Source organism: Cetorhinus maximus, chromosome 27, assembly GCF_964194155.1.
Source record: "Cetorhinus maximus chromosome 27, sCetMax3.hap1.1, whole genome shotgun sequence".
In the NCBI taxonomy this organism is placed as follows: domain Eukaryota; kingdom Metazoa; phylum Chordata; class Chondrichthyes; order Lamniformes; family Cetorhinidae; genus Cetorhinus; species Cetorhinus maximus.
In genome coordinates, this window is record NC_135905.1 from 1,932,118 (window position 1) to 1,959,568 (window position 27,451).

The 27,451-nt window shown below is 43.0% G+C and overlaps 1 protein-coding gene across 4 annotated transcripts in view; it reads left to right on the forward strand.

The window, feature by feature from the left end:
- LOC144668501 (protein FAM149B1-like) overlaps positions 1-27,451 on the forward strand; it is a 139,474-nt gene that overhangs the window by 79,265 nt on the left and 32,758 nt on the right. For 3 of the 4 annotated variants that reach the window (XM_078530529.1, XM_078530532.1, XM_078530531.1), the window contains exons 10-13: positions 5,591-5,694; positions 12,113-12,163; positions 12,481-12,705; positions 22,721-22,841. In XM_078530529.1, coding sequence (XP_078386655.1) covers positions 5,591-5,694; positions 12,113-12,163; positions 12,481-12,705; positions 22,721-22,841 — 501 coding nt within the window. The remainder of the gene's footprint in view (positions 1-5,590; positions 5,695-12,112; positions 12,164-12,480; positions 12,706-22,720; positions 22,842-27,451) is intronic. The other variant, XM_078530530.1, reaches the window with a different exon arrangement.

A 27,451-nucleotide genomic window follows, 5' to 3' on the forward strand; every position in this document is an offset into this window, starting at 1 on the left:
CAGAAGGATATGGAGGCATTGGAGAGGGTGCAGAGGAGGCTTACCAGGATGCTGCCTGGTCTGGAGGTTATTAGCTATGAGGAGAGGTTGGAGAAACTCGGATTGTTCTCACTAGAGCGACGGAGATTGAGGGGCGACTTGATAGAAGTTTACAAAATTATGAGTGGCATGGACAGAGTAGATAGTTAGAAGCTTTTTCCCAGGGTGGAAGAGTCAATTACTAGGGGACATAGATTTAAGGTGAGAGGAGAAAACTATAGAGGAGATGTGCGGCGCAAGTATTTTACACAGAGGGTAGTGAGTGTCTGGAATTCGCTGCCAGAGGAGGTGGTGGAAGCAGGTACGATAGTGGTGTTTAAGAGGCAGTTTGACAAATACATGAATCGGATGGAAATAGAGGGATATGGACCCCGGAATTGCAAAATGTTTTAGTTGACGGGCAATATGATCGGCGCAGGCTTGGAGGGCCGAAGGGCCTGTTCCTGTGCTGTACTTTTCTTTGTTCTTTGTTATCAGCAAAGTTAGCGACCGTACATTCAGTCCCTTTATCCAAGTCATTGATATAAATTATAAATAGTTGAGCTCCCAGCACTGATTCCTGTGGCACTCCTCTGGTTACAGCTTGCCAATTCAAAAAAGACCTATTTATTCCTATTCTGCTTCCTGTTAGCTACACCGATTCCTGTATCCATGATATAGTTTATCTTATATCAAGTGCTCTTACCTCTGTAATAACCTTTGATGGGGCAGTTTATCAAATGCCTTTTGGAAATCCAAGCACACCACATCTACATGTTCCTCTTTATCTACCTTGCTTGTTACTTCCTCAAAGAACTCTATAATAAATTAGTTAAACAAGATTTCCCTTTCACAAAACCATGTTGACTCTGCCTGGTCCCTTTATGATTTTCTAAGTATCCTGCTATAACTTACTTAATAAAGGATTCTAGCAATTTCCTGTTAACAGATGTTAGACTAACTGCCCTATAGTTTCCTGCTTTGTGTCTGCCTCCTTTCTTGAATAAAGTTGTTACATTTGCTATCTTCCAAATTCGCTGGGATGCTTCCAGGATCTAAAGAATTTTGAAAGATTATAACCAATGCCTTTCTGCAGCCACTTCTTTTAAGACCCTAGTATGCAGGCCATCTGGTCCTGGGGACTTGTCAGCCTCTAGGTGTAATTGTTTTCCCAGCACCGTTTTTCCTGGTGATGGTGATTGTTTTAAGTTGCTCCCTCCTTTTCACCTCTTGATTTTCAAGTATCTTTGGAAAATTTGCGAAGTCTTCTACAGTGAAGATAGACACTAAATACCTGTTCAATGCCTCCACCATTTCCTTGTTTTCTCAGTGCAGTACTGAGGGAGCACCCTCAGGGTTGCCATCTTTTGAATAAGGTTTTAAACTGGGGTCCCACCAGTTCCCTCAGGTAGACATAAAAAATCCCAAAGCACTATTTCAAAGAAGGGTATATCCATGGTATAATGGACATTATTTATCCCTCAATCAACACTAAAACAGACTACAAAAACAAAAATAGCTGGAAAAATTCAGCAGGTCTGACAGCATCTGCGGAGAGGAATACACTTAACATTTCGAGTCCGATGACTCTTCATCAGAACTAAGGAAATATAGAAATGTGGTGAAATATAAGCTGGCTGAGTGGGGTGGGACAGGTAGAGCTGAATAGAGGGCCAGTGATAGGTGGAGGCAAAGAAGAGATTGCCAAAGATGTCATAGACAAAAGGACAAAGGGGTGTTGACGGTGGTGATATTATCTAAGGAATGTGTTAATGGTGATATTAAGGGTAGAAAGCAGGACAAGCAAGTGACAGTTGGCCCTAGTGGGGGTGGGGTGGGGGGGAAGGGATCGAAATGGGCTAAAAGGTGGAGATAAAACGATAGATCAAAATAAATTTAAAAACAGGTGGGAAAAGAAAAATATATATAAAAATTATAAATGGTTGGAAAAGGGGGGATCGGAAAGGGGGTGGGGATGGAGGAGAGAGTTCATAATCTGAAGTTGTTGAACTCAATGTTAAGTCCGGAAGGCTGTAGAGTTCCAAGTCGGAAGATGAGGTGTTGTTCCTCCAGATTGCGTTGAGCTTCACTGGAACATTGCAGCAGGCCAAGGATGGACATGTGGGCATGAGAGCAGGGTGGAGTGTTGAAATGGCAAGCGACAGGGAGGTCTGGGTCATGCTTGCGGACAGACCAAAGGTGTTCCATAAAGCGGTCACTCAGTCTGCATTTGGTCTCTCCAATGTTGAGGAAACCACATTGGGAGCAGCGAATGCAGTAGACTAAATTGAGGGAAGTGCAAGTGAAGTGCTGCTTCACTTGAAAGGAGTGTTTGGGCCCTTGGACGGTGAGGAGGGGGGAAGTAAAGGGGCAGGTGTTAACATATGTTTTACATATATTTTTTTTTCCCACCTATTTTTAAATTTATTTCGATCTATCGTTTTATCTCCACCTTTTAGCCCATTTCGATCCCTTCCCCCCACCCCACCCCCAATAGGGCCATCTGTCACTTGTCCTGCTTTCTACCCTCAATGACACCATTAGCACATTCCTTAGACAATATCACCACCGTCAACACCCCTTTATCCTTTTGTCTATGACATCTTTGGCAATCTCCTCTTTGCCTCTACCTATCACTGGCCCTCTATCCAGCTCTACCTGTCCCACCCCCTTCAGCCAGCTTATATTTCGCCACATTTCTATATTTCCTTAGTTCTGATGAAGAGCCATCGGACTCGAAACGTTAACTGTGTTCCTCTCCGCAGATGCTGTCAGACCTGCTGAGTTTTTCCAGCTATTTCTGTTTTTGTTTCAGATTTCCAGCATCCGCAGTATTTTGCTTTTATACTAAAACAGACTAGCTTGTCTTTATCACATTTTTTTGTGGGAGCTTGCTCTGCACAAAATGGCTTCAGCTTTTCCTACATCACAATAGTGACTACATCTCAAAAGTATTTGATTGGCTGTGAAGCACTTTGCGACATCCTGAGGATGAGAAAGTTACTATATAAAGAAAAGGTTTTTTTGACTCTTTATTCTGCTGGGTGAATCTTGGCTCCTCTGCATTATGAACCATGGTCTTGCTCCCTGTAAAGTAAACTTTGGCCTTTCTCTCTACAGTGGGAATCTTGGCCTTCTCTTTGTTTACTCATTCCTTGCTCTGGCACACTGTCCTTTGAAGCTCCTCACGCTGATGCAGTTGATGTTGCCAACTATGTGACATTAGCGCTTCAGACTGCAGCCCATCACTGCTGGGCCTGGAATGCAATGATCACAAAGATAATAGTAGATCAAAGAGGCAATTCAGTCCATCTTGTGTCTAGCTGATCCTTAAATGGTTGCAGAGTTTTTATTCCCACTGCCCAGACATTAATGACTGTGAGAAGTACTGACCTCAGTCTTGAATTTGCTTTCAGTTTGTAATATGCCTCCATGTTCACAGGCTAGCTTGAAATAGCGCTTGCAATTCCACGTAATACCATACAGCGCTGTAAGGCTCTGTCTCATTTAAGTCTCTTCATGGTTGAACAAAGCAATAGCTTCTAACCTTTCTTCATAACTTGTTCCACTAGGGATCAGCTTCAAACTCTTTTTGATACCATATCTAGGGTGTGAATCTGAATGATTTCAGTCCAACATGTAACGAGGCATTTCTGGATCTATTCCTAAAAAAGGATGTGGACAAAATATATGATATAATGGGGAATGTGTAGGAAAAGCAACCATAAGATAGACTTAATATAGAACTACAAAAGCAGGATAAGGAACAATTAAAAGTAAAGATACCTGACTGGGAGGAATTTAAATGAGAGAAAAACGACACCAGCCTAGATTTAAAAAAAACAGAAACATTTACAAACAATAGGAAATGTTCATCTGGGGGATGATTCCGGTATGGAGAAGACACGTTCCCACAGGAATCTGGAGTTCCTTGGATTAGTAAAGAAATTAAAATGTAAACAAAAAAAGAGGCCAATAATACATAAAGTCAAGGCAAATGTGGAGGGCAAGCAAGAAAAAGAAGAGGGTGCAGGGGTTATGAAGAAAGATGGGTAAAGGGAATAGTAAGGGATTTTGTAAAACTTTAAAGGAATAGTTGAGGGCTGGGTCAATTAGAACTGAAACAGAACATCTTATGGAGCTTGAAGAAGCAGCAAATACTGAATGGAGACTTCAGGGATGGAGTATTCGGGAAGGCCCTAAGAGCAGATTTCCTCAGCTTCTGCTGAATTTATTGGCAGGACCTGATAAACAATTTTGTCTCCGTTTTCTTGCTGCAATCAACAGATTGACAGGCTTCAGAAAGGAAGGAGAGAGATGAGAAGGACTAGGTTAGTGGAACATGAAGACTCAGGATGGTTGGGGAGCAGATCGATTTACAGGGATTTAATTGTGCAGGGGACTTCAGAGGAGGAGCAAGCAGGTTAGCTTTGCGGGACTGGGTGAAGTACTCCTCCTTTCAGATCATAACCATTGCCCCCATTTCTGATATTTATTTCATTGTTGGTATTCATTCTACTATTCTTAGTAACACCTCCTCTAGACCCACCTTTTGCTTCTTTACTTGTTCCATTGCCACCTTTTTTTGCCTTTTACCATCATCCCTTTTGTCATTTAGTCTATTCAGCCTCCCATTCTATCCCAAACCTTTTATTCAAAAACAAAACACTGCTGGTGCTGGAATCTGTTCTGATGAAAGGTTATCAACCTGAAATACTAACTGTTCCTCTCTCCACAGATCTTGCCTGACCTATTGGATATTCCCAGCATTGTTTGTTTTTGTTTTGACCTCATCACAACCTCTCTTAACCTTTTCATTGCTAGTGGATTGTCAAACATTTTGTCCAGCTTCTTGGATGAGCCATAATGTCTTGCAGCTAAGCATTGCGAAGCCATTGTCTTCAGTCTCTGCTATACCAATGTATCTTTGACACCAAATCTGTTCTCCTCCTTAGCCACTGTCTCAGGTTGAATGAGATTGTTCAGACCTGCTCCATCATAAAGACTACCTCTTTCCACCTCCGTAACATTGACTGCCTCAATCCTTACCTTGGCCCATCTTCTGTTGAAACCAGCACCCATGACATTCTGCACCTTTATTCAAAATTCTGCCCAAATCCTGTCACACAAGTCCTACTCAGACATCATTCATGTTCATACATAACCCCCAGTCCTATGTCTCAAATGTAAAACATTTAATTCTTCATGACTTCATCCCACTCTATCCCTGATACCTCATTCATCCCAGTAACCTTCTCCTACAAACGCAACTGAACTCTCCATTCTTTTAAATTTGGACTCTTGTACCTTCTCCCCTTGTTTCACCACACCATTAGTGGTCATGCTTCACTGTCTAGACCCCTCTTTGTGGAACTCCACACCTAATTCCACTATTCATTCATCCTTCTGACACTTCTTATCACTCATCTCATGAGCTGAACCTTTGGTCACCCTCCTAATGACTCCATTGGTTTGGTGGCCATTTTTGTCCATTGCACCTCTGGAGCAACATTAAAGGTATTATCTAAGTGTAAGTTGTTGTTAGATTCTGTCTTATTTCTTTTGCATGCAGGTTCAGCAAACACACACTGGGGCAGTACAGAGCAGACCAAATAGTTTACAGATCCAAGGAATTCCCTTTCATCAGAGAAACCCTCCAGTAGCTGGAAAGATTCAGTAAGTACTTCCCCTCAGGTTGGGCATTGTCGTCAGTTCATTATCTTGATGGCCTGTGGTGTTGCACACCTTGTCGACATCATTCTTTTTTTATTAAGTTGGCTCTATCTCTCTGTCCATCATGCTGAGACGATGGGCACACTGGAAGAGAAAGACCACATTTGTACTCAGATTGGCAGAAATGGCTTTTAATAATAAATGTGTTTTGGGTTATGACAGAGGCAGAATAATGCTGCAGCTTCTGTAGATTCTCTTCCAATTGTTTGGTATCACAGTGTGATATAACAGTTATATAATATATAAAGTATTTTCAGGGATGTTGTTTTATGGTCATATTCTGGTGTTTGCACCTCCTGAATGACCTTCATTGGGATATTTACACGTTATTCATGGGAGACAAGCAGAGTGCAAGGTATGAGGTAGTTCTGGTGGGGGTGGAGGTTCTGTTGAATTTGACAGCAGGGCCTCACACTTCCTTGGCGTTGTGCTGCCGGCCATATTTTGGTTTACCTGGTGGGAAAACCCCAGTGACAACCACGAAAGAGTGAAGGGGTTGGGAGAGAGCTTGGCATTGCGAGGGAGAGATCGGGCAATGGGGAAAATCACCAATCAAGGCCGCGATTGCAGAAGAGAGGGAACTGCACCCTGGAAAGGCCAGGGAAAGCATTTGTGCTCTTACTGGCTAACTAAAAGTGCTATTAAAAGTGCTAACCTGCTGGAGCTGGCAGCTTCCACCTTCATCTCACTCTCAGGCTCCCTGAGCTATAGGAAACCTGATCTGCAGCAGTTAAATTTAAATCAGGCTCCTAATCACACTGTGGGTGACTGAATTAAATATGATAAGAAAGTGTCCTGTCCCTCTAACATGTGACACACTTACACCATACAACCTGTCACTGGCGACATGGTAGCAGGTGTGTTTATAGCAGATTAGGGTCAATGGCTCCTGATTTTTAATTCTTAGCATTTGCTTCCCCCACCCTGACCCTCTGCCACCTGTTGTCATGTGGGGGGTGGGGACAGAGGGTGTTGGAGGTTAATATCAAGGCATTATTCTGCAGTACAGAAGGAGGCCACGTGGATATCTGTCTGTGCCAACTCCTTGAAAGAATCACCCAATTCCTCCCACTCCACTGCATTTTCCCCATAACCCTGCACATTTCTACTTGTCAAGTATTTATCCAGTTCCTGTTTGAAAGCTGCTACTTTCAATACCCTTTAAGATAATGCACTCCAAATCATAAGAACTCACTACACGCTGTACCAATGACCAGATAATTGTGGGCTGCATTTTACATGCCCAAGCTAGGTGTGTTTTCGGCAACAGGGGGCATGTAAAATAGGGCAGGTGCCCACCCTACCATCCATCCAGGAAATGGAAATGGGGAAGGAAGTCAGGAACATTACAGTCACCAGAGAAGCGGTACTGAGTAAATTGGACCTGCGGGCTGATGGACTTCATCCTAAGATCTTAAAAGAAGTGTCAAGAGAGGCAGAGGTGGATAGATTCTAAGCAAGGGGGTGATAGGTTATCAGAAGTAAGTGGGATGCAGATTTGAGGTTACTATCAGATCAGCCATGATCTTATTAAATGGCGGAGCAGGCTTGAGGGGCTGAATGGCCTACTCCTGCTCCTTGTTCGCATATTCCCACCTACCTTGGAGCTCACCTCCATATGGTGGGGGGGAATGGGCATGCGCCAGAATTGGCAACGCACCCATCATAAAAGGGTCAATCAAACCAATTGACCCCGATAATACACTGCAAAAAACAGTTGGCGTGGACATTCGGGCGGGAGTGGGCAGCCCGATTTATGAAAAGAAATTCTTCAAAGGGCGGGAAGGAAGGAAGTTTTCTATCTTCGGGGGCTGCAGATTGGGGGTGGAACCTCCCCTTTCTTCCCACCCACCTGCTGCAGGAGGGCTTCCTGAAACAATATGTAGATAGTCCAACTAGGGAAGGGGCAATACTGGACATGGTATTAGGGAATGAACCTGGCCAGGTGGTCGAAGTTTCAGTAGGGGAGCATTTCAGGAAGAGTGACCATAATTCAGAAAGTTTCATGGTACTGGTGGATAAGGATAACAGGAGTCCTCGGGTTAAGGTGCTTAATTGGGGGAAGGCTAATTATAACAATATTAAGCAGGAACTGAGGAATCTAGACTGGAGGCGGATGTTTGAGGGTAAATCAACAACTCACGTGGGGGGGGCTTTCAAACGTCAGTTGATAAGAACTCAGGACCAGCATGTTCCTGCTTGGATGAAGGATAAGCATGGCAAGTTTCAGGAACCTTGGATAACGAAGGATATTGTGAGATTAGTCAAAAAGAAAAGGGAAGCATTCGTAAGGGCTAGAAGGCTGGGAACAGATGAAGCCCGTGGAGAATATAAAGAAAGTAGGAAGAAACTTAAGCAAGGAGTCAGGAGGGCTAAAAGGGGTCATGAAAAGTCATTGGCATCCAGGATTAAGGAAAGTCCCAAGGCCTTTTATACATATGTAAAAAGCAAGAGGGTAGCCAGGGAAAGGGTAGGTCCACTCAGGGACAGAGGTGAGAATCTGTGTATGGAGCCAGAAGAAATGGGAGAGATACTAAATGAGTACTTCTCATCAGTATTCACCAAAGAGAAGGACTTAGCGGTCGATTTGTCTAGGGAAGGGTGTGTAGATAGCCTGGATCATGTTGAGATCAAAAAAGAGGAGGTGTTAGGCGTCTTGAAGAATATTAAGACACCCTGGTCCACTCCTCCATCACCCCCTACTCCTCAACCCCCACCTATGGCACCTCCCCATGCCCACGCAGAAGATGCAACACCTGCCCCTTCACTTCCTCTCTCCTCACCGTCCAAGGGCCCAAACACTCCTTTCAAGTGAAGCAGCATTTCACTTGCATTTCCCCTAACTTAGTCTACTGCATTCGTTGCTCCCAATGCGGTCTCCTCTACATTGGAGAGACCAAACGCAAACTGGGCGACCGCTTTGCAGAACACCTGCGGTCTGTCCGCAAGAAAGACCCAAACCTCCCTGTCGCTTGCCATTTTAACACTCCACCCTGTTCTCTTGCCCACATGTCTGTCCTTGGCTTGCTGCATTGTTCCAGTGAAGCCCAACGCAAACTGGAGGAACAGCACCTCATCTTCCGACTAGGCACTTTACAGCCTTCCGGGCTGAATATTGAATTCAACAACTTTAGATCTTAAACTCCCCCTCCCCCCATCCCCACCCCGATTCTCCCCCCTCCCTTTTTTTTTTCAATAATTTATATAGATTCTTCTTTCCCCACCTATTTCCATTATTTTTAAATCTAAAACTAAAACTTTGTTAGTCTTTCCACCCCACCCCCACTAGAGCTGTATCTTGAGTATCCTGCCTTCCATTCTTAATTAGCACTTTTCTTAGATAATATCACCACCTTCAACACCTCTTTGATCCTTTTGTCTGTGACATCTTTTGATTATCTGCTCCAATCACTGCTTGCTTATCCCCACAATCACCCCACCCTCAACTTCTCTCTCCCCCCGCCCCCCACCTTAGACCAGCTTATATTTCACCTTTCTCCTAACTATACTCAGTTCTGCCGAAGGGTCATGAGGACTCAAAACGTTAACTGATTTCTTCTCCACCGATGCTGCCAGACTTGCTGAGTTTTTCCAGGTAACTCTGTTTTTGTTTTGGATTTCCAGCATCCGCAGTAGCTTTTAGCTTTTTGTTTTTATTATTGAAGAATATTAAGGTGGATATGTCCCCAGGGCCAGATGGGATCTACCCAAGAGAACTGAGGGAGGCAAGGGAGGAGATTGCTGGGGCCTGGACAGAAATCTTTGTATCCTCACTGGCTACGGGTGAGGTCCCAGAGGACTAGAGAATGGCCAATGTTGTTCCATTGTTTAAGAAGGGTAGCAGGGATAATCCAGGAAATTACAGGCCGGTGAGCCTTATGTCAGTGGTAGGGAAATTATTGGAGAAGATTCTTCCTGACAGGATTTACTACCATTTGGAAGCAAATGGGTGTATTAGTGAGAGGCAGCATGGTTTTGTGAAGGGGAGGTTGTGTCTCACTAACTTGATCGAGTTTTTCGAGGAAGTGACAAAGATAATCGACGATGGAAGGGCAGTGGATGTTATCTACATGGATATCAGTAAAGCCTTTGACAAGGTCCCTCATGGCAGACTGGTACAGAAGGTAAAGTTGCACGGGATCAGGGGTGAGCTGACAAGATGGATACAGAATTGGCTTGATCATAGAAGACAGAGGGTAGTAGTGGAAGGGTGCTTTTCTGAATGGAGAGTTGTGACTAGTGGTGTTCCGCAGGGATCAGTGCTGGGACCTTTGCTGTTTGTAGTATACGTAAATGATTTGGAGGAAAATGTAACTGGGCTAATTAGTAAGTTTGCAGACGACACTAAGGTTGGAGGAGTTGCAGATAGTGAAGAGGATTGTCAAAGGATACAACGGGATATAGATCGGTTGGAGACTTGGGCGGAGAAATGGCAGATGGAGTTTAATCCGGAGAAACGCGAGGTAATGCATTTTGGAAGGTCTAATACAGGTAGGAATTATAGAGTAAATGGCAGAACCCTTAAGTGCATCAACGGACAGAGAGATCTGGGCGTACAGGTCCACAGGTCACTGGAAGTGGCAACGCAGGTGGATAAGGTAGTCAGGAAGGCATATGGCATGCTTGCCTTCATTGGCAGGGGTATTGAGTATAAAAGCTGGGAAGTCATGTTTTGCTGTATAGAACCTTGGTTAGGCCACACTTGGAATATTGCGTGCAATTCTGGTCACCACATTACCAGAAGGATATGGAGGCGTTGGAGAGGGTGCAGAGGAGGTTTACCAGGATGCTGCCTGGTCTGGAGGTTATTAGCTATGAGGAGAGGTTGGAGAAACTCAGATTGTTCTCACTAGAGCGACGGAGATTGAGGGGCGACTTGATAGAAGTTTACAAAATTATGAGTGGCATGGACAGAGTAGATAGTCAGAAGCTTTTTCCCAGGGTGGAAGAGTCAATTACTAGGGGACATAGATTTAAGGTGAGAGGAGAAAACTATAGAGGAGATGTGCGGGGCAAGTTTTTTACGCAGAGGGTAGTGAGTGTCTGGAATTCGCTGCCAGAGGAGGTGGTGGAAGCAGGTACGATAGTGGTGTTTAAGAGGCAGTTTGACAAATACATGAATAGGATGGGAATAGAGGGAAACGGACCCCGGAAGTGCAAAATGTTTTACTTGACAGGCAATATGATCGGCGCAGGCTTGGAGGGCTGAAGGGCCTGTTCCTGTGCTGTACTTTTCTTTGTTCTTTGTTCTTTGATCCAGAGATACCCAAATTGAATTTTTTCAACTTCTAATACAATCTGTTAAAGTCCATGATATGTTCTTCCATAGAATGACCATCTGTTTCCCCAAATCTAGCAAATCCTCACCATGCCTCATTGGCATTTAATAGATCATTGTTCTTGTAAATTTTACCCAAGGACTCTAATAGAAGGTCCAAACCTCCATCTAACAGACATCATATAAGTAAAATCAGAAGTAATGCACTTGTGAGAAGTGACAGCTTTAAGGCCAAACATGTTTTCTCTTTGGTAAATCATAACCTGTGTCCACATATCAACTTCATTCTTCCACTCGTCATGTAGTTCAAAGTCTGAGAACATCGAAGGGTAATCCTACCCCGATAATTCGTACTTGCTTTCTGCCATTATCCACAATGGCTATGAGGATTTTAGCAGCAAGACTATCAACAGTAGAAACATAGGAATAGGCCATTCAGCCACTCAAATTCATTCCACAAGTCAGCTAGCTCATGGCTGATCTCAACTTTGAATACCCAACTTTGAAATCCCACATGTAACAAAAATCTATCAATCCTGGTGTCAGATTTGTGGGTACTCAGCATCTTTTCCCTTTTTCAGGGAGTGAGTTCCAGACTTCCGCAATGCTTCCAAAGATGTGAAAAATGTTTCCTTGTTTCACACTTGTACAATTTCATTGGAATTTCAAGATTATGCCTCTTTGTTCTGAATTCCCTGAGCAGAGGAGACAATCTCTCTGTACCTACCCTGTCAAATCCATGATCATTTAAAATACTTTAATCAGAGCACCCCTTAACCTTCTATAGTTGAGAGAATACAAGCTCTGTTTGTGCAACCTGATCATTTTTCTTTCGTATGTAAAACGCCAGAAGAAGGTAAAGTATGGACCATCTGATTTTCAAAGCACAAGCTGCATTTACTATGTCATAGCCGATCTGCCACATGTGCAGTCAATAAGTACAGTAAAAAAGCCAGACTCAGACAAGATTGAGAAGAAACTTCACTAGTGATGACTTAAATGGCAGTGTCTCAAAATAGGTCTTTATATTTTGTAATGTATTATAAATATTTGAAGCATTTATTTATTTGTTTTACTATCTAGAACTCAAAAAACAGCTATAAGCAGTGGCAACTTCTGGATGGACTGTACCATGTAAGTTTGGAGGGAGATTCTTGATAAAAAAATTCCTCAACTTGAGCAAAACGTTTTGTCAATGCAATTAATTGTTGTTTCAGAGTGGGATAAGTTTCATGTTGAGCTGCAATGTCGGCACAACTGACCAGTTCATGGACAGTAATGCAGAGTAGACCTCCGGACGTGTGCCCTTATCTGGGTTTGTGTGATTGGCACTGAAGGAAGAGTGAGGCAGTGTTGAGTGTTTGGGGCTTGTGTGTGGGAAGAGGGGTCAGGGGTACTTTGAAGAGGTGATAGGTGAATTGTTGATGTGTTTTTGGTAAACTTGATTACAGGGATCAAGATGAGAGGCCTATTCTGCGACCACGTTCAAGCACCATCTCTTCAAGCCGTTTTCATGCAAACCCTCTGCTGGAACACAGTGTTTCCTCTCTGTCCTACCCAGTCCATTCCGCACGACGACGCAATCCTCCTCGGACACTCCACCCAATACATTCGAGTTTATCCCACTCTGGAACTCCAGTTGGATCCATTGATGAAGTAGTGCGGGGAATACGGCTGTAAGTATGATGTATGAAAGTGTGGAATGTAGCAAAGTACAGAAATGGAAAACCAGAAATGGGATGTAACTGGCTTTTCCAAAATTAATGGCTTCAGTCAGCTGCTCCACCATAGATCTCTCAGTTTTCCCCTTAAATTCTCTCACATTATGTGCCTCCATTGCTTTTCATTTCACACAATAACCACCCTCAGCATAAAATAGTTCAGCCTGTATTGTGCACCTTACCCTTAGAGCCCCGTTCTCTGGTATAGAGTTTGTGACCATCTCCTATATCTCTGCACTCTTAAAGATATTGAATATTTGTTCTAATAACCTGTCTCCATCCTGGGATCACTTACAGTTCCCTTCCAGTTGATCACACTATTTCTTTAGTGTTGCAAACGCTGCTGTTGTGTTACCTACGTGGATGCAAATCATTGATGTAAATTGATCCTAACACTAATCTCTGGGCTTATCACTACTCACATCTCTCCAGACTGAAAAGCAACAAACTTTATCAAGAGCCTCCTATACGGCAGCTTACCGCACACAAGCTTTATTACATTTCCTTTTGCGCTAATTTGAGCTTATCCAAAAGTCTGCTGTCCATATCCTAACTTGCACTAAGCCCTGTGCACCCATCATCTCTGCGCTCATGTACATTGCCTCCCAGCCCAGTAACACCTCAAATTTAAAATGTGTTTAAATCCCTCCATTACCTTTTTAAATTCTTTCACAGGATGTGGGCGTCACTGGCTGGGCCAGCATTTTTATTGCCCATCTCTAATTGCCCTTGAGAAGGTGGTGATGAGCCGCCTTCTTGAATCGCTGCAGTCCATGTGTTATAGGTACACCCACAGTGCTGTTAGGAAGGGAGTTCCAGGATTTTGACCCAACGACAGTGAAGGGACAGCAATATATTTCCAAGTCAGGATGTTGAGCAGCTTGGAGGGGAACTTCCAGGTGGTGGTATTCCCATGTATCTGCTGACCTTGTCCTTCTAGATGGCAGTGGTCGTGGGTTTGGAAGGTGCTGTCAAAAGTGCCTTGGTGAGTCCCTGTAGTGCTTCTTGTAGATGGTACACACTGCTGCCACTGTATGTCAGTGGTGCAGGCAGTGAATATTTGTGGATGGGATGTCAATCAAGTGGGCTGCTTTGCCCTGGATGGTGTCGAACTTCTTGAGTGTTGTTGGAGCTGCACTTATTCAGGCAAGTGGAAAGTATTCCATCACACTCCTGACCTGTGCCTTGTAGATGGTGAACAGGCTTTAGGGAGTCAGGAAGTGAGTTACTTGCCACTGAATTCCTAACCTCTGACCTGCTCTTGTGACCACAGTATTTATATGGCTAGTCCAGTTAAGTTTCTGGCCAATGGTAACCCCCAGGATGTTGGTAATGGGGGATTCAGTGATGGTAATGCCATTGAATGTCAAGGGGCGATAGTTAGATTCTCTCTTGTTGGAGATGGTCATTGCCTGGCACTTGTGTGGCGCAAATGTTACTTGCCACTTGTCAGCTAAGCCTGGATATTGTCCAGGTCTTGCTGCCTTTGAACATGGGCTTTGCTTCAGTATCTGAGGAGTCGCGAATGGTGCTGAACACTGTGCAACCATCAGCAAACATCCCCGTTTCTGACCTTATGATAGAAGGAAAGTCATTGATGAAGCAGCTGAAGATGGTTGGGCCTCGGACACTTCCCTGAGGAACTCCTGCAGTGATGTCCAGGAGCTGAGATGATTGACCTCCAACAACCACAACCATCTTCCTTTGTGCTAGGTATGACTCTAACCAGCGGAGAGTTTCCCCTGATTCCCATTGACTCCAGTTTTGCTAGGGCTCCTTGATGCTGCACTCAGTCAAATGCAGCCTTGATGTCAAGGGCAGTCACTCTCACCTCACCTCTGGAGTTCAGCTCTTTTGTCCATGTTTGAACCAAGTCTGTAATGAGGTCAGGAGCTGAGTGGCCCTGGTGGAACTCAAACTGTCAGTGAGCAGGTTATTGCTAAGCAAGTGCCGCTTGATAACACTGTTGATGACCCCTTCCTATTACTTTACTGATGATTGAGAGTAATCTGATGGGGCGGTAATTGGACGGGTTGGATTTGTCCAGCTTTTTGTGTACAGGACGTACCTGGGCAATTTTCTACATAGCCGGGTAGATGCCAGTGTTGTAGCTTACTGGAACTGCTTTTATAGGGGCATGTAGGTACATCCACAGTGCTGTTAGGAAGGGTGTTCCAGGATTTTGACCCAGTGACAGTGAAGGAACAGTGATATAGTTCCAAGTCACCTTAACCTCCTCCAGTGCTAAAACGTTCGGAGAACTCTGCGTTCTTCCAGTTCTGAACTTTTGCGATCCAATTTCCATTGCTCCACCATCAGCTGCATAGGCCACAGGCTCGAGAATTTCCTCCCTAACTGTCTCTGCCTCTCCACCTCTCTGTCGATCTTTAAGACACTACTCTAAACTCTTTGACAAATATTCGGTCACCTGTCCTCGGGGCTCAGTGTCAATTTGTGTTTAATAATTGCCCTCGTGAAGCAGTGTGGAATGTTTTACTTCACTATATAAATGCAAGTTGGTATTGCTACCTGCCAGTTCTCTTTCAAATTTATAGGACATAGGAATAGGCCATTCATTCCCTTGAGTTTGTTCCACCATTCACTTAGATAATGACCTCAACTTCATCAACCCAGCTTAGTTCTGTAGCCCTCAATTTCCTCATCTAACAATATTCTATCACTGTCACGTTTTAAATTTTCACTTGACCGAGCATCAACAACTTTTTGGGGAGAGTACTAGATTTCCACAACCCTTTAGGTTAAGAAGTTTTTCAGGACAGCGTGTACAAGAAGACATTGGTAAGCTTGCAGAATCAGAGTGCAATTGGCCTAGGTGACACAGATTAATAAGGCCATAAAAAGATAAACCAAGCACTGGGGTTCATTTCTATCGAAGTAGCATTGAAAAACAGGAAATTAATGTTAAATTTCTATAGAACCTCGGTTAGACCACACCTGGAGTGCAGTGCACAGTTCTTTCTGGTCTCCACATTATAGGAAGGGTATAGAGAAGGTGTAAAATAGGATTCACAAAAACTGAAAGGCTGAACAAACAGTGGCTCTTTTCTCCAGGAAGAGAAATTGGTGGGTGGCCTAATACAGGCCTTGTAACTTGTGAAGGGGTTTGATAAAATAGACATGGAGATGAGTTAGAGGAGGGTGGTGTGCTCAACCATGCCAAAGGCTGCAGACAGGTCAAGAAGGAGGCATAGTTTACCTTTTTCACAGTCAGATAGGATGCCATTTTGAGTTTTGATAGGAGCCACTTTGGTTCTGTGGCAGTGGTGAAACCTTGATTGGAGGGATTTAAGCATGGAGTTCTGGGAAAGATGGATATGGATTTGGGAGGTGACAACACATTTAAGGACTTTGCAGAGGAAAGAGAGGTTGAAGTTGAGCCTGTAGTTTGCAAGAACAGGGGGGTCAAGGTTTAGTTTTTAATGATATCAACTAACATGGGGTTCAGGAGGTTGGATGGTCAGCAATTTAAAGGGGAATAGAGTCAAGGAAACAGGAGGTGGGTCTCACGGACAAGATGAGCTCAGAGAGGGCATGAGGGGAGATATGAGAGAAACTAGAGAATGAAGCATGTTCAGGATTAGGGCACAGGGAACTTTAGAAGCAGTTTGACCTAGTGGGCTTGTGGAAATATAGAGACATAGGAAATAGGAGCAGGAGTAGGTCATTCGGCCCTTCGAGCCTGCTCTGCCATTCAGTATGATCATGGCTGATCCTCTATCTCAATGCCATACTCCTTGATGCCTTTAGAATCTAGAAATCTATCTATTTCCTTCTTAGATATATTCAGTGACTTGGCCTCCACAGCCCTCTGTGGTAGAGAATTCCACAGGTTCACCACCCTCTGAGTGAAGAAGTTTCTCCTCATCTCAGTCCTAAATGGCCAACACGTACCCTGAGACTGTGTTCCCTTGTTCTAGACCACCCAGGCAGAGGAAATATCCTCCCTGCATCCAGTCTGTCCATCCCTGTCAGAATTTTATATGTTTCAATGAGATCCCCTCTCATTCTTCTAAACTCCAGTGAACCTTCGCTTCACTCCCTCTGTGGCAAGTGTATCCTTTCTTAGGTAAGGAGACCAAAACTGCACACAATACTCCAGGTGTGGTCTCATGCTGTAAGACATCCTTGCTCCTGTACCCAAGTCCTCTCGCAATGAAAGCCAACATACCATTTGCCTTCTTAACTGCTTGCTGCACCTGCATGCTTGCTTTTAGTGACTGGTGTACAAGGACACCCAGGTCCCTTTGTACATCAACATTTCCCAATCTATCACCATTTAAATAATACTCTGCCATTCTGTTTTTCCTACTGAAATGGATAACTTCACACTATCCACATTATACTGCATTTGCCATGTATTTGCCCACTCACTCAACCTGTCTAAATTGCCTTGAAACCTCTCAACACCTCTCATCACTTACATTCCCACCAAGTTTTGTGTCGTCAGCAAACTTGGAAATATTACATTTGGTTCCCTCATCCAAATTATTGATATATATTGTGAATAGCTGGGGCCCAAGCACTGATCCCTGTGGTACCCCACTAGTCACCGCCTGCCACTCCAAAAAAGACCCATTTATTCCTACTCTCTGTTTCCTGTCTGCTAACCAATTCTCAATCCATGCCAATATATTACCCCCAATCCCATGTGCTTTAATTTTACACACTAGCCTTTATGTGGGACTTTATCAAAAGCTTTCTGAAAATCCAAATACACCACATCCACTGGTTCTCCCTTATCTATTCTGCTAGTTACATCCTCAAAAAAACTCCAGTAGGTTTGTCAAACGTGATTTCCCTTTCATAAATCCATGTTGACTTTGTCCAATCCCATTGATATTTTTTAAGTGTCCTGTTATCTCATTCTTTATAATAGACTCTCGCATTATCCCAACTACTGATGTAAGGCTAACCCGTCTGTATTTTGCTGTTTTCTCCCTCCCTCCTTTTTTAATCAGTGGGGTTACATTTGCCACCCTCCAATCTGCCGGGAATATTCCAGAATATACAGAATTTCGGAAGATGACAACCACTATTTCCACAGCCACCTCCTTTTAATACCTTGGGATGTAGACTATTGGGTCCTGGGGATTTATTGGCTTTCAGTCCCATTAATTTCTCCAGCACTATTTTTTTTAGTAATACTATTTTCCATCAATTCCTCTAGACCCTTGGTTCCCTAGCATTTCTGGGAAGTTATTTAAGTTTTCCTCTGTGAAGAGAGAACTAAAGTAGTTGTTTAATTGCTCTGCCATTTCCTTGTTCTCTATTATAAATTCTCCCATTTCAGACAATAAGGGATCTACATTTGTCTTCACTAATCTTTTTCTTTTTACATACTTATAGAAGCTTTTACAGTCCACTTTTATGTTCCTTGTAAGTTCACTCTCATACTCTATTTTTCCCGTCTTAATCAATCTCTTGGTCCTCCGTTGCTGAATTCTAAACTGCTGCCAATCCTCAGACTTGCTACTTTTTCTTGCAACTTTATGTGACTTCTCTTTGGATCTAACACTATCCTTAATTTCTTTTGTTAGCCATGGTTGTGTCACTTTTCCTGGTGTGTTTTTGTGCCAGAGAGGAATGTCTAACTGTGCAATGCATACATTCATTCCTTAAATATTAGCTATTGTCTATCCACCATCATGCCTTTTAATGAAGTTCCCCAATCTATCTTAGCCAACTCATGCCTCATACCTTCATAGTTTCATTTGTTAAGATTTAGGACGCTAGTTTCAGATTGGACTAATTCACTTTCCATCCTAATGAAGAATTCTATCATGTTATGGTCACTGTTCCCTAAAGGACCCCACACAACAAGATTATTAATTAATCCCTTCTCATTGCACAACACCAAATCTAGGATAGCTTGTTCCCTAGTTGGTTCCTCAACATACTGGTCTAAAAAACCATCTTGTACACACTCCAGGAATTTATCCGCCACAAATTATTGCTAATTTGGCTTGTCCAGTCTATATGTAGATTAAAGTCACCCATGATTACTGTAGCACCCTTGCTACATGCATCTCTAATTTCATGTTTACTGCTGTCCCCTACCTTACCACTACAGTTTGGAGACCTATAGACAACTCCCATTAATGTTTTCCGACCCTTGTTGCTTCTTAGCTCCACCCAGAATGATTCTATATCTAGATTTTCTGAGCCAATATCCTCTCTCACTATTGCACTGATTTCATCCTTAACTAACAATGCCACACCACCTCCTTTTCCTTTTTGCCTGTCCACCCTAAATATCGAGTACCCTTGGATATTCAGTTCCCAGCCTTGGTCACCCTGCAGCCATGTCTCTGTAATCACAATCATATTGTACCCGTTTACATCTATTTGCGCTATTAATTCGTCTCCCTCATTGCGAATGCTCCGTGCATTCAGAAACAGTGCCTTTAGACTTGTCTTTTTAAGATTTTTTTGTACAATGGCCCTATTTGATGCTATCCCTTGTAGCAAACCTGCCTTCCACTTTTGCTTTCTGCTTTTCTGTCTTTCATTGCTGTCTTCGTCTCCCTGTCTTGTGTCTCCCTGCTCAGGATCCCACCCCACTGCCAATCTAATTTAAACCCTCCCCCACAGTACTAGCGAATACCCCTGCAAGGAAGATAGGGACACAGCTGATTGGATGGTTTTTATCTTAGTGACAAAGAAGTTCATGAGTGCCTTGCACTTATTGTTCAACATGGACCACAGCTTCTGGCTGTTCTCCTTCTCCTCGCAGAATGCCCTGACCCCAGTCAGTGTATCCTTTACCCTGGCACCAGCGAGGCAGCATACCACACAGGAATCATGTTTGCGGTTACATAAATGCCTGTCCGTGCCCCTAGTTATCAAATCCCGCATGACTATTGCATTTCTACTCTTTATTTCCCCTGTGTGCGGTCAAATCTCCCATGGTAACGGGTTTGATTCTTGCAGCGTTTCTCCAAGAAGTTGTCACCCGCCTTGGTATTCAAGCTGAAAACCAGTTAGTGAGAGCCACTAATTTAGGGGATTCCTGCACCTCGTGTGTTGTTCTCCAACACTGTCTAGTGGTCATCCAATCCCTGCTGAAGTCTTCTGGAGTTCCTGCCTGGCACAGGATATGCATGTAATGGGTCCCTGCTGGTCTGCAATGATAGTCAATCTACTGATCTCTAAATCACTGAGACCCTGACCACTAAAATACTTGATGCTGAACTCTAAAAATGGAAGAAATTGGGACAAAGGCACTGAGACACTGACCTGTAAAATTCCAAGAAACTGACTCTGAAAGACTGAGATACTAAAATGGTAGTAAGTTTACTAAAGGGCCTGGAAACAATATTCATACATCCAAAACACAGTGGAAACAATCAGCATCTCTTTCGAATGCGGTAATTGGGTCCCTTGTCAATATTGCTACGCCTTCTCCTTTTCCAACTTCTCTGTCTTTCCTAAAGACCTTATAGACTGGAATAATTTATCTACCAGTCCTGCCATTTGCAGCCAAGTCCCACTGATTGATTTTAAGGTGGATGTGCAGTTCTAATTGATTTGTTTTATTCTCACTGCTACCTGCATTAGCATGTAGAACTCTGTTATGCTCCTTGGCCAGATCCCAGGGCGTAGGGGGAAGATCCGGTTACGGACCAGTAACGTTTTGTTTAAAGTCGATAAAGATTGAGGTTCAAGACACCTGCTTTTGGAATAAAGCCACAAGATCCCATGGGCTTTGAGCAAACAAAAATTAATTTTACTGCACAAGTTCAGAAAGATGAAGCAATTCACAAATATTTATTTTATACTCTCACGTTGAGGGTAAGTATGCAGTACATGTGAATCAACAGACGAACTATGGTCATACACCCCACACTACAGAGTAAATGACAGATGCAACCAAGGCAGAGTCCATGGATTTTTAAAGAACCCACCCAGACGTTAATAAACACTAAGTAAAACAATCTCGTTGAAACTCTGTCTCACGAGAGATTCCCAGCTTCACCTTCGAAGATCTGTCCTTGGCACTCTCTCCAAACGTTGCTGCCACTCGGATGGCTTCAACAACAGCCCATCTCGCAGGATTTCAGTCTCGCTTTCTGGGATTCCTTCTCCCTGGACTCCCAAGTACACTCAAACACCAGCTTACCACACTTTCAGATCTATGGCTATGCCAAGCAGAACAGCACTGCTCCAAAGCCCGCTTTACTTAAAGCCTGCTCCCCACAGCTCTTTCTTTAACTTAACTGGGACCCATTTCTGTCCCTTTTGTCTCAGTGGTACTTGTTGGCTGGCCGACTGCCTCAAACTGACTGCCTCACAAGAACTGTACACTGACCCTTGAACTGAGGGTCCCACCCTTGTTACTCAGCAGGAACCAATGTAACAACCATTGGAACATCCTGTACCTTAAATATTACAATCTCCACAGACTTCTAATTTAGCAGCCAGGGACACACCGATTAATGGATTCCCTGACAATTCTTATTGAACAACAGAGCTTCTGCATACAGCAGGCCACAGCCTGCTCCTTTGCCCAGATGTTGTTTATCTCACATAATTTTAACTGATCACATTCCATTCCTCATTCCTCATCTTGTAAAACGCAATTAGCTTGAGTTATGCTAATGAATGATGTTTTGTGCCAAATTGTTGGATAATTTTGTACAAAGCACTCATGCAATCATACTGCCCTTATCAGTTTTTAATTTTTTTTCCTGAATCTGAGTCTATTAGCTGGACTTTCCAATCATCCCTTTTTCTTATCTTTTGGGCTGTTTTCACCATTATTTTTATTCCTTCCTGAGCCTACCCCCTTCCCGCTACCCATGCATCCCCCAACTTTATGGCTTTAAAACTCTTTAAAGTTTTTTTCTGCAGCCTTATACTTTCAGCTAGGCCTTTACTCTCAGCCGTGATGCAGTCAGATACAGTCCATACTAGTGCTACAGCTCCATTCTTCCCAGTACAAGTGCCACCTGCATCTCTTTGCCACATCAACCCTTCAGCCACATGTTTACTTTCCTGATTTGTTTGTTCCTATGCCAATTTACACAAGGCTCAGCAATCATGTGGTCATTGTACAGGGCTTTGGAGTTACCTGAGGCTGAATCTTATGTTCCCTCTCTCCCCTCCTCTGCACACCACTGGCATCTGTTATCTTAGTTTAATGTCAGTGTAATGATACCCAGGCAATTATTATCCATCTGTACAGCTGGCTTGACCATTTATTCGATGTAGAGATACTCTGTTAGACTGAGCGGGAGAGCTGTTGACATGTTATCTATCCTTTTCACTTCTGGTGTTAGGTTTGAATTCCAGAGTGGACTAACGGAATGAAGGTATTCTCTCTGCCCCACAGCTGCTACATAATAAGTGTTTGGGGCAGTATGATTGCATGAGTGCTTTGTACAAAATTATCCAATAATTTGGCACAAAACATCTTTCATTAGCATAACTCATGCTAGTTGTGTTGTACAAGATGATTCTCTTTAGAAATTTGGGAATTTTACCTACCTTGGGCCATTGCACAGGCAGCTTTATTGTTAGAAGTGAGAAAGCAATCCATTTGTAACACAATCCATTAGTGAAAACAAAATTCACCAAAGGAAGTCTCAGCTAACTTCACTCTCTGAGTATTAATGGAAAGGTCCTGCATTTAATTATGGCTGTTACTTTGGAAATATACATGTGTGACTATCTACTTGTAGGTTGCCTTTATCAAATTAGGGTAGATTTTAAATATGATCATTCAAATCACCCTGTACTGGTTTGGAAATGATGTCCAAATGATGAGCAAAGATTGTGGTGGCAATGTTTACTGTAATTTGATTTTTCAGCTTCTCCCTTTCCCTGTGAAACATGGTAAATGCTATATGGACAGGAATGTGAGCCTCAATCATGTTTGGCTCAATGGTAAATCTTGACATTTAGAAACTCAGGAAATCAAAATAAGTTTTTTGCTTCTTTTTGATTATAGACAGACAGCAAGTGATCGTCTCTCTGCTCCAACTCTACCTCTCAGACACAACGCCCTGCTTCCACCTATTGGCAGTGCTGATGTTGATCATTCAGCTGGAAAGTTAACTGCTCGACCACAGGTACCTGAGGAACTTCCCCAGCTTTTGTTACTGTACTGCCCCATCACGTGTTGTAATGTTTATGGCATTCCTATCTGCAACCGAGCACTTTCTTATTGATAACGTACAATTGTCATAAACACTTCTGTTGATTTGAAATGGTTACACATGCACCTATTGATAATTTGAAATTGTTATGCTCGGTCCTATTGATAATCTGAAACTATTTTATACGTTCCTGATTTAAAATTAGATAGCATTAGACAAATTTGGAACCATAGAATATTTATTACTTGCAGTATTTCCTTAAGTTTATTTACTCCTATTGGATCAGAAATATTAATATCTCTATGATGTAAGTCTTCAGTTTGTTGATCACTGGGGATGTGAATGGATCAAACTCAGGAGAATAAAGAACTGCACTTGATGTTTTGTTTAGAATCATAGAATCGTACAGCAAAGAGGAGACCATTCAACTCATTGTGCTTTAAGTTTAAAATTAAAAACGTACAATTGGAGTTCAGATTTTTCATTTATGTATGAAAAGAATAGGCATATGCCTCTGAAAACTGTAGAAGGAATCAATATTGATGAGCTGACAGCACGAGAAGCCCTAGGTAGTAGACCAATTCCTGATCTGTACTGTTTGTACTTGGTTGTGGCTATGCAAGTGGCATTTTCCACTAACAGATGCTGCTGTTTGTCCAAAAAGATGTTCTACCCACCACGCAATTCAGCAATGTTATGTATGAATTTCAGTGCTGGTGCAATACCAGGTACATAGGCCAGACGTCCCAGTGACTGGCTGATCAAATCAAACAGCATCGTCCTTTGGTTGTTCATAATAGGCAGAGTACAGACTATACTCAACCAGCAACCAGCCTGCACTTGCCAAACCAAAACAAAACATCTGCTATTAGGTGTGATTCCATGATTGGGCTGCACTTGCTGAACAATCCTGAGTGCACTAATAGCTACGCTAACATCCAATTTAAGATCAGTTGAACTCAGAACATGGCTCGTTTGCGCTTGCTAGAAGCAAAATGGATTCATACACTGGGACCCTTTTCCTGCAAACAAAAGGAATATGGTCAAGCCTTGTGCCTTTTTTGAATTACCCAGGAACTTGTAGAGCCGATAGTTCCCCATTTGCTTTCTCCATGGCAACACCTTGGCCAATCAGAGTTGTCTTGCCAACCAGTCAGCACCCTTTTCTCCTGTACAATAAATTGTTGTGATCATTTGAAATTTGGCATTCTTGCATTTGTTCCAATGAGTGAAAAATGAAAAAAATTGGCAACATATCTTTCTTTTCATCAATATTTAAATTTGTTTGTTTGCTGCTCATGATGTCTGTTCAGCACTGGGGAGACCACATGCAGACTAGGCAATCACTTTGCTGAACCACCTATGTTCAGTCCGTAAGCATGACCCCAAGCTTCCAGTCACCTCTCATTTCAAATCTCCAATTTCCTCCCACTCTGACCTTTCCACATAGTTCCAGTGAAGCTTATGTTAAATTATGATGCCGGTAGAAACCGATAACTTTTAAATAGAAAATTGAATTTCCAGTGACCAATTAAAGGAATTGCATGACCCGATTTAAGACTTTTACTCTCACACACAAACTAAAAGCACCGTGACTAAACAATATTTCAGGAGGCAACTTATACTGTAAGTTACAGAAAATATCCCCCATTTAATATTTAAAATCATTGAAAATCTCTCTCTGTGATTATTCTTAAGTGTCCCTTAAGTAGACACTTCGTTCTCCTGGGACTAATCCAAAGTGATTCTTAGTTCTTTTTTCCTCTTCTAGCTGGATAACTTCTACTCCTCAAACTGACTTTCAAGGTGTAGTTCCCCTGGAGATCGCCCCCTCTTACGAAAGCTCAGCTAATCTTCCCACTTTGTATAAACCCTCACGAACCTGGTCTCTTCAATCCAAGCATGCACAGCCACCCGCATCCTTGTGTGGTGCACCATAAAGACTTGCTGCCTCTATGTCTCAGCTCTCTTTCTCTCTCTGTCCCTCAGATCCTTGTGCACTGAATCTGTCTATGAAGTTCAGTGATATTTTGAGGAAAACTTATAACCCGATCTTACGATGACTTCCTATAGACCCTTCCCCTCTCAAAGCCCATCTCCATGTCAACGTGAATCACATGGGCCTTGAATTCAGGTAGAAATGCTAATTAGTTATATTTTAGAATCCGACTTCATTGTATCTTGAAACTAAGTAGACAGTTTGAATTATAACCATTTACAAACCTGATGTTCCTTAGAGTTTGGAGACTAAGGGGGAATTTTATGAGGGGGCTCTCAGCTCCCAGCCAGAGACCCAGCGAGAGACCCTCCTGGGAAAGCCTTCTGTATTATGAGGGGATGTGTGGTGGAAGCCCCAGAGCTGCAACTCTTTTGCTTAGCAGGACCACTGGGGAGGCAGTGGCTGCTGCAGGAAATACACCCACTAGAAGCCCAGGATTGCGGAGTGACCCAGGCCAGAGATAATTGATAGTAGGAGGGGTTTCGTGCAGAGGGTTTGTTGGGTAGAGGGGCATAAGGAGAAAGGGGGATCAGCAGCAAGGACTGGGGGGTAGCCCTCAGCAGACACCCCCCCGCAGGAGATCACAAGCTACCCGCATAGATTTGTCAGTCATGATCTCTGCATGGCAACAATGCCAGCAGAGGCAGGAAGAGGCGCTTAATTTGGCATTATCTGTCCGTGGGCCTTTCCACCACGGACTTGCTTAATTTGCAACAAATTACGAATGATTAAGCATTTCCTATAACTCATTAGAAATATTCGGCGTGTTTTAAATGTATTTAATCCTATTCATTGGGTCATGGTTAGTGCACATGTCTGATTCTAATCTTGTGGCCCACTGAGATGAAGGTGGGCCACTCATGCAGCCTACTCACTAGCCTAAGTTGTCCATCACTGGTTTACAACCTTCCAGATTCAACATTGAATTCAACGACTTCAGATCATAATCACTGTTTCCATTTTTCCAGACGGCAGGAACTGGTAACAGTTTTGCTGTTCACATTTGCAGGTCCCCTTTAACTCATCTTATGTTTCTTTACCTGTACCATCTCCTTTTGCCTTGCACCATCATTCCTTTTGTCATTTAAGCACTCCTGCCTTCCACCCTATCACAGTGCATCCTCCCAGCCTCTCCCCTTTCCTTTTAAAACTGTTATACCTGGTAATGTTCTCTAGTTCTGCTGAAAGGTCACTGACCTGAAGTGGACTCTGTTTCTTTCTTTGCTGATGCTGCGTTGCTTAATGTGTGTTTCCTGCAAGTTCTGTTACATTACAGAAAGCACACTTGGTTTGACATTAGTTGTAGACAACCTGGGTTCAGGTGTAGTGCCCTAACAAGTTTAAAATGCCCGTCAACACTAGCTGAGATTTTAAAATCAGGAATCCCCTTTAGTTGACCATGAAGTCGGTTTATCCAATTGGAAAACTGAGTAGGCACCAGTAAGGGCCAGGTTCACTCAGCGATTGAGCTCCTACCAGTGAATGAAGAGGCAGTGGTTTCAAGCCCCACTCTTAGGATTTGAGCGTGTAATTCAGGCCGGCTCCAGGGTAGTACCGAAGGAGTGATGCACTGATGGGATATTAAACAAAGATGTAGAAGATGCCATAGCAATTTTTAAACAACTGGGTATTCTCCCAGTGTCCTGGCTACTATTCCATCCTCAAACACATCAGCAATGCAGATTAACTGATCATTTAGCTCATTGAAGTGTGTGGAACCTTGCTGTGTATGTTTGCATTTGCTGCATCTGCTTTGATAATGCTTACTGCATCCCAAAAATACTTCATTGGCTGTGAAGAATTTTGGGATGTCTAGAGGGTGTAATGAGTATTATATAGTACTATCATACTTCCATTTTACCTCAGGATCAGTTCCCCAATTGGGTTGGACGTGGTGCAGGAAGTCCTTGCCTATCCATGGACTCAAGGTTATAAATTAGTGCATGATAACATTGTGCTCAAATTCTTGTCTTTTCCGTCCATTTCATGCTATTTCTGTACCCACTAAGCGGGTGTTTGGGGTTCCTGGGCAATGCGCTACATATAGAAAGAAGTCAGTTTAAAGTACAGAGACTGACACACTATCCTTTCCCCTGTTTTGTGTCCACTGTTGTCACTGAAGAATAGAAAAGCATGCAGCAAACACCAGTTTAATGAAGATTTTAAATTCGTGGCTCCTAGTTTTACCCTCCCCTACCACTTCCCTCAAGTTATCATCTTTACAACCACTATATTGAACTCCTTTATAACAATCTCGATCATGTCACCCTTCAACCCCCCCCAACCTGTTCAGTCTTTTCTCTTAGCTCTACCATCTCAGTTCTGGTATCATCCTTGACAATTTATTTTGCATTTTCTCCAGTGCTTCTACATAATTTTTGCAATATAGATTCAGGAACTATACATAGTACTTCAAATGTGGTCTAACAAAGATTTTATGCAACTTCTCTGCTTATGAGTTCAGTTAACCTAGAAATGAATACCAGTACTTTGTTTACATTTTCCATGGCTTTGTTAAGCACTGTTGCTACTCTTAATAATTCGTGAATTATTACCCTTTAATCCCTTTGCACTTCTACCCTGT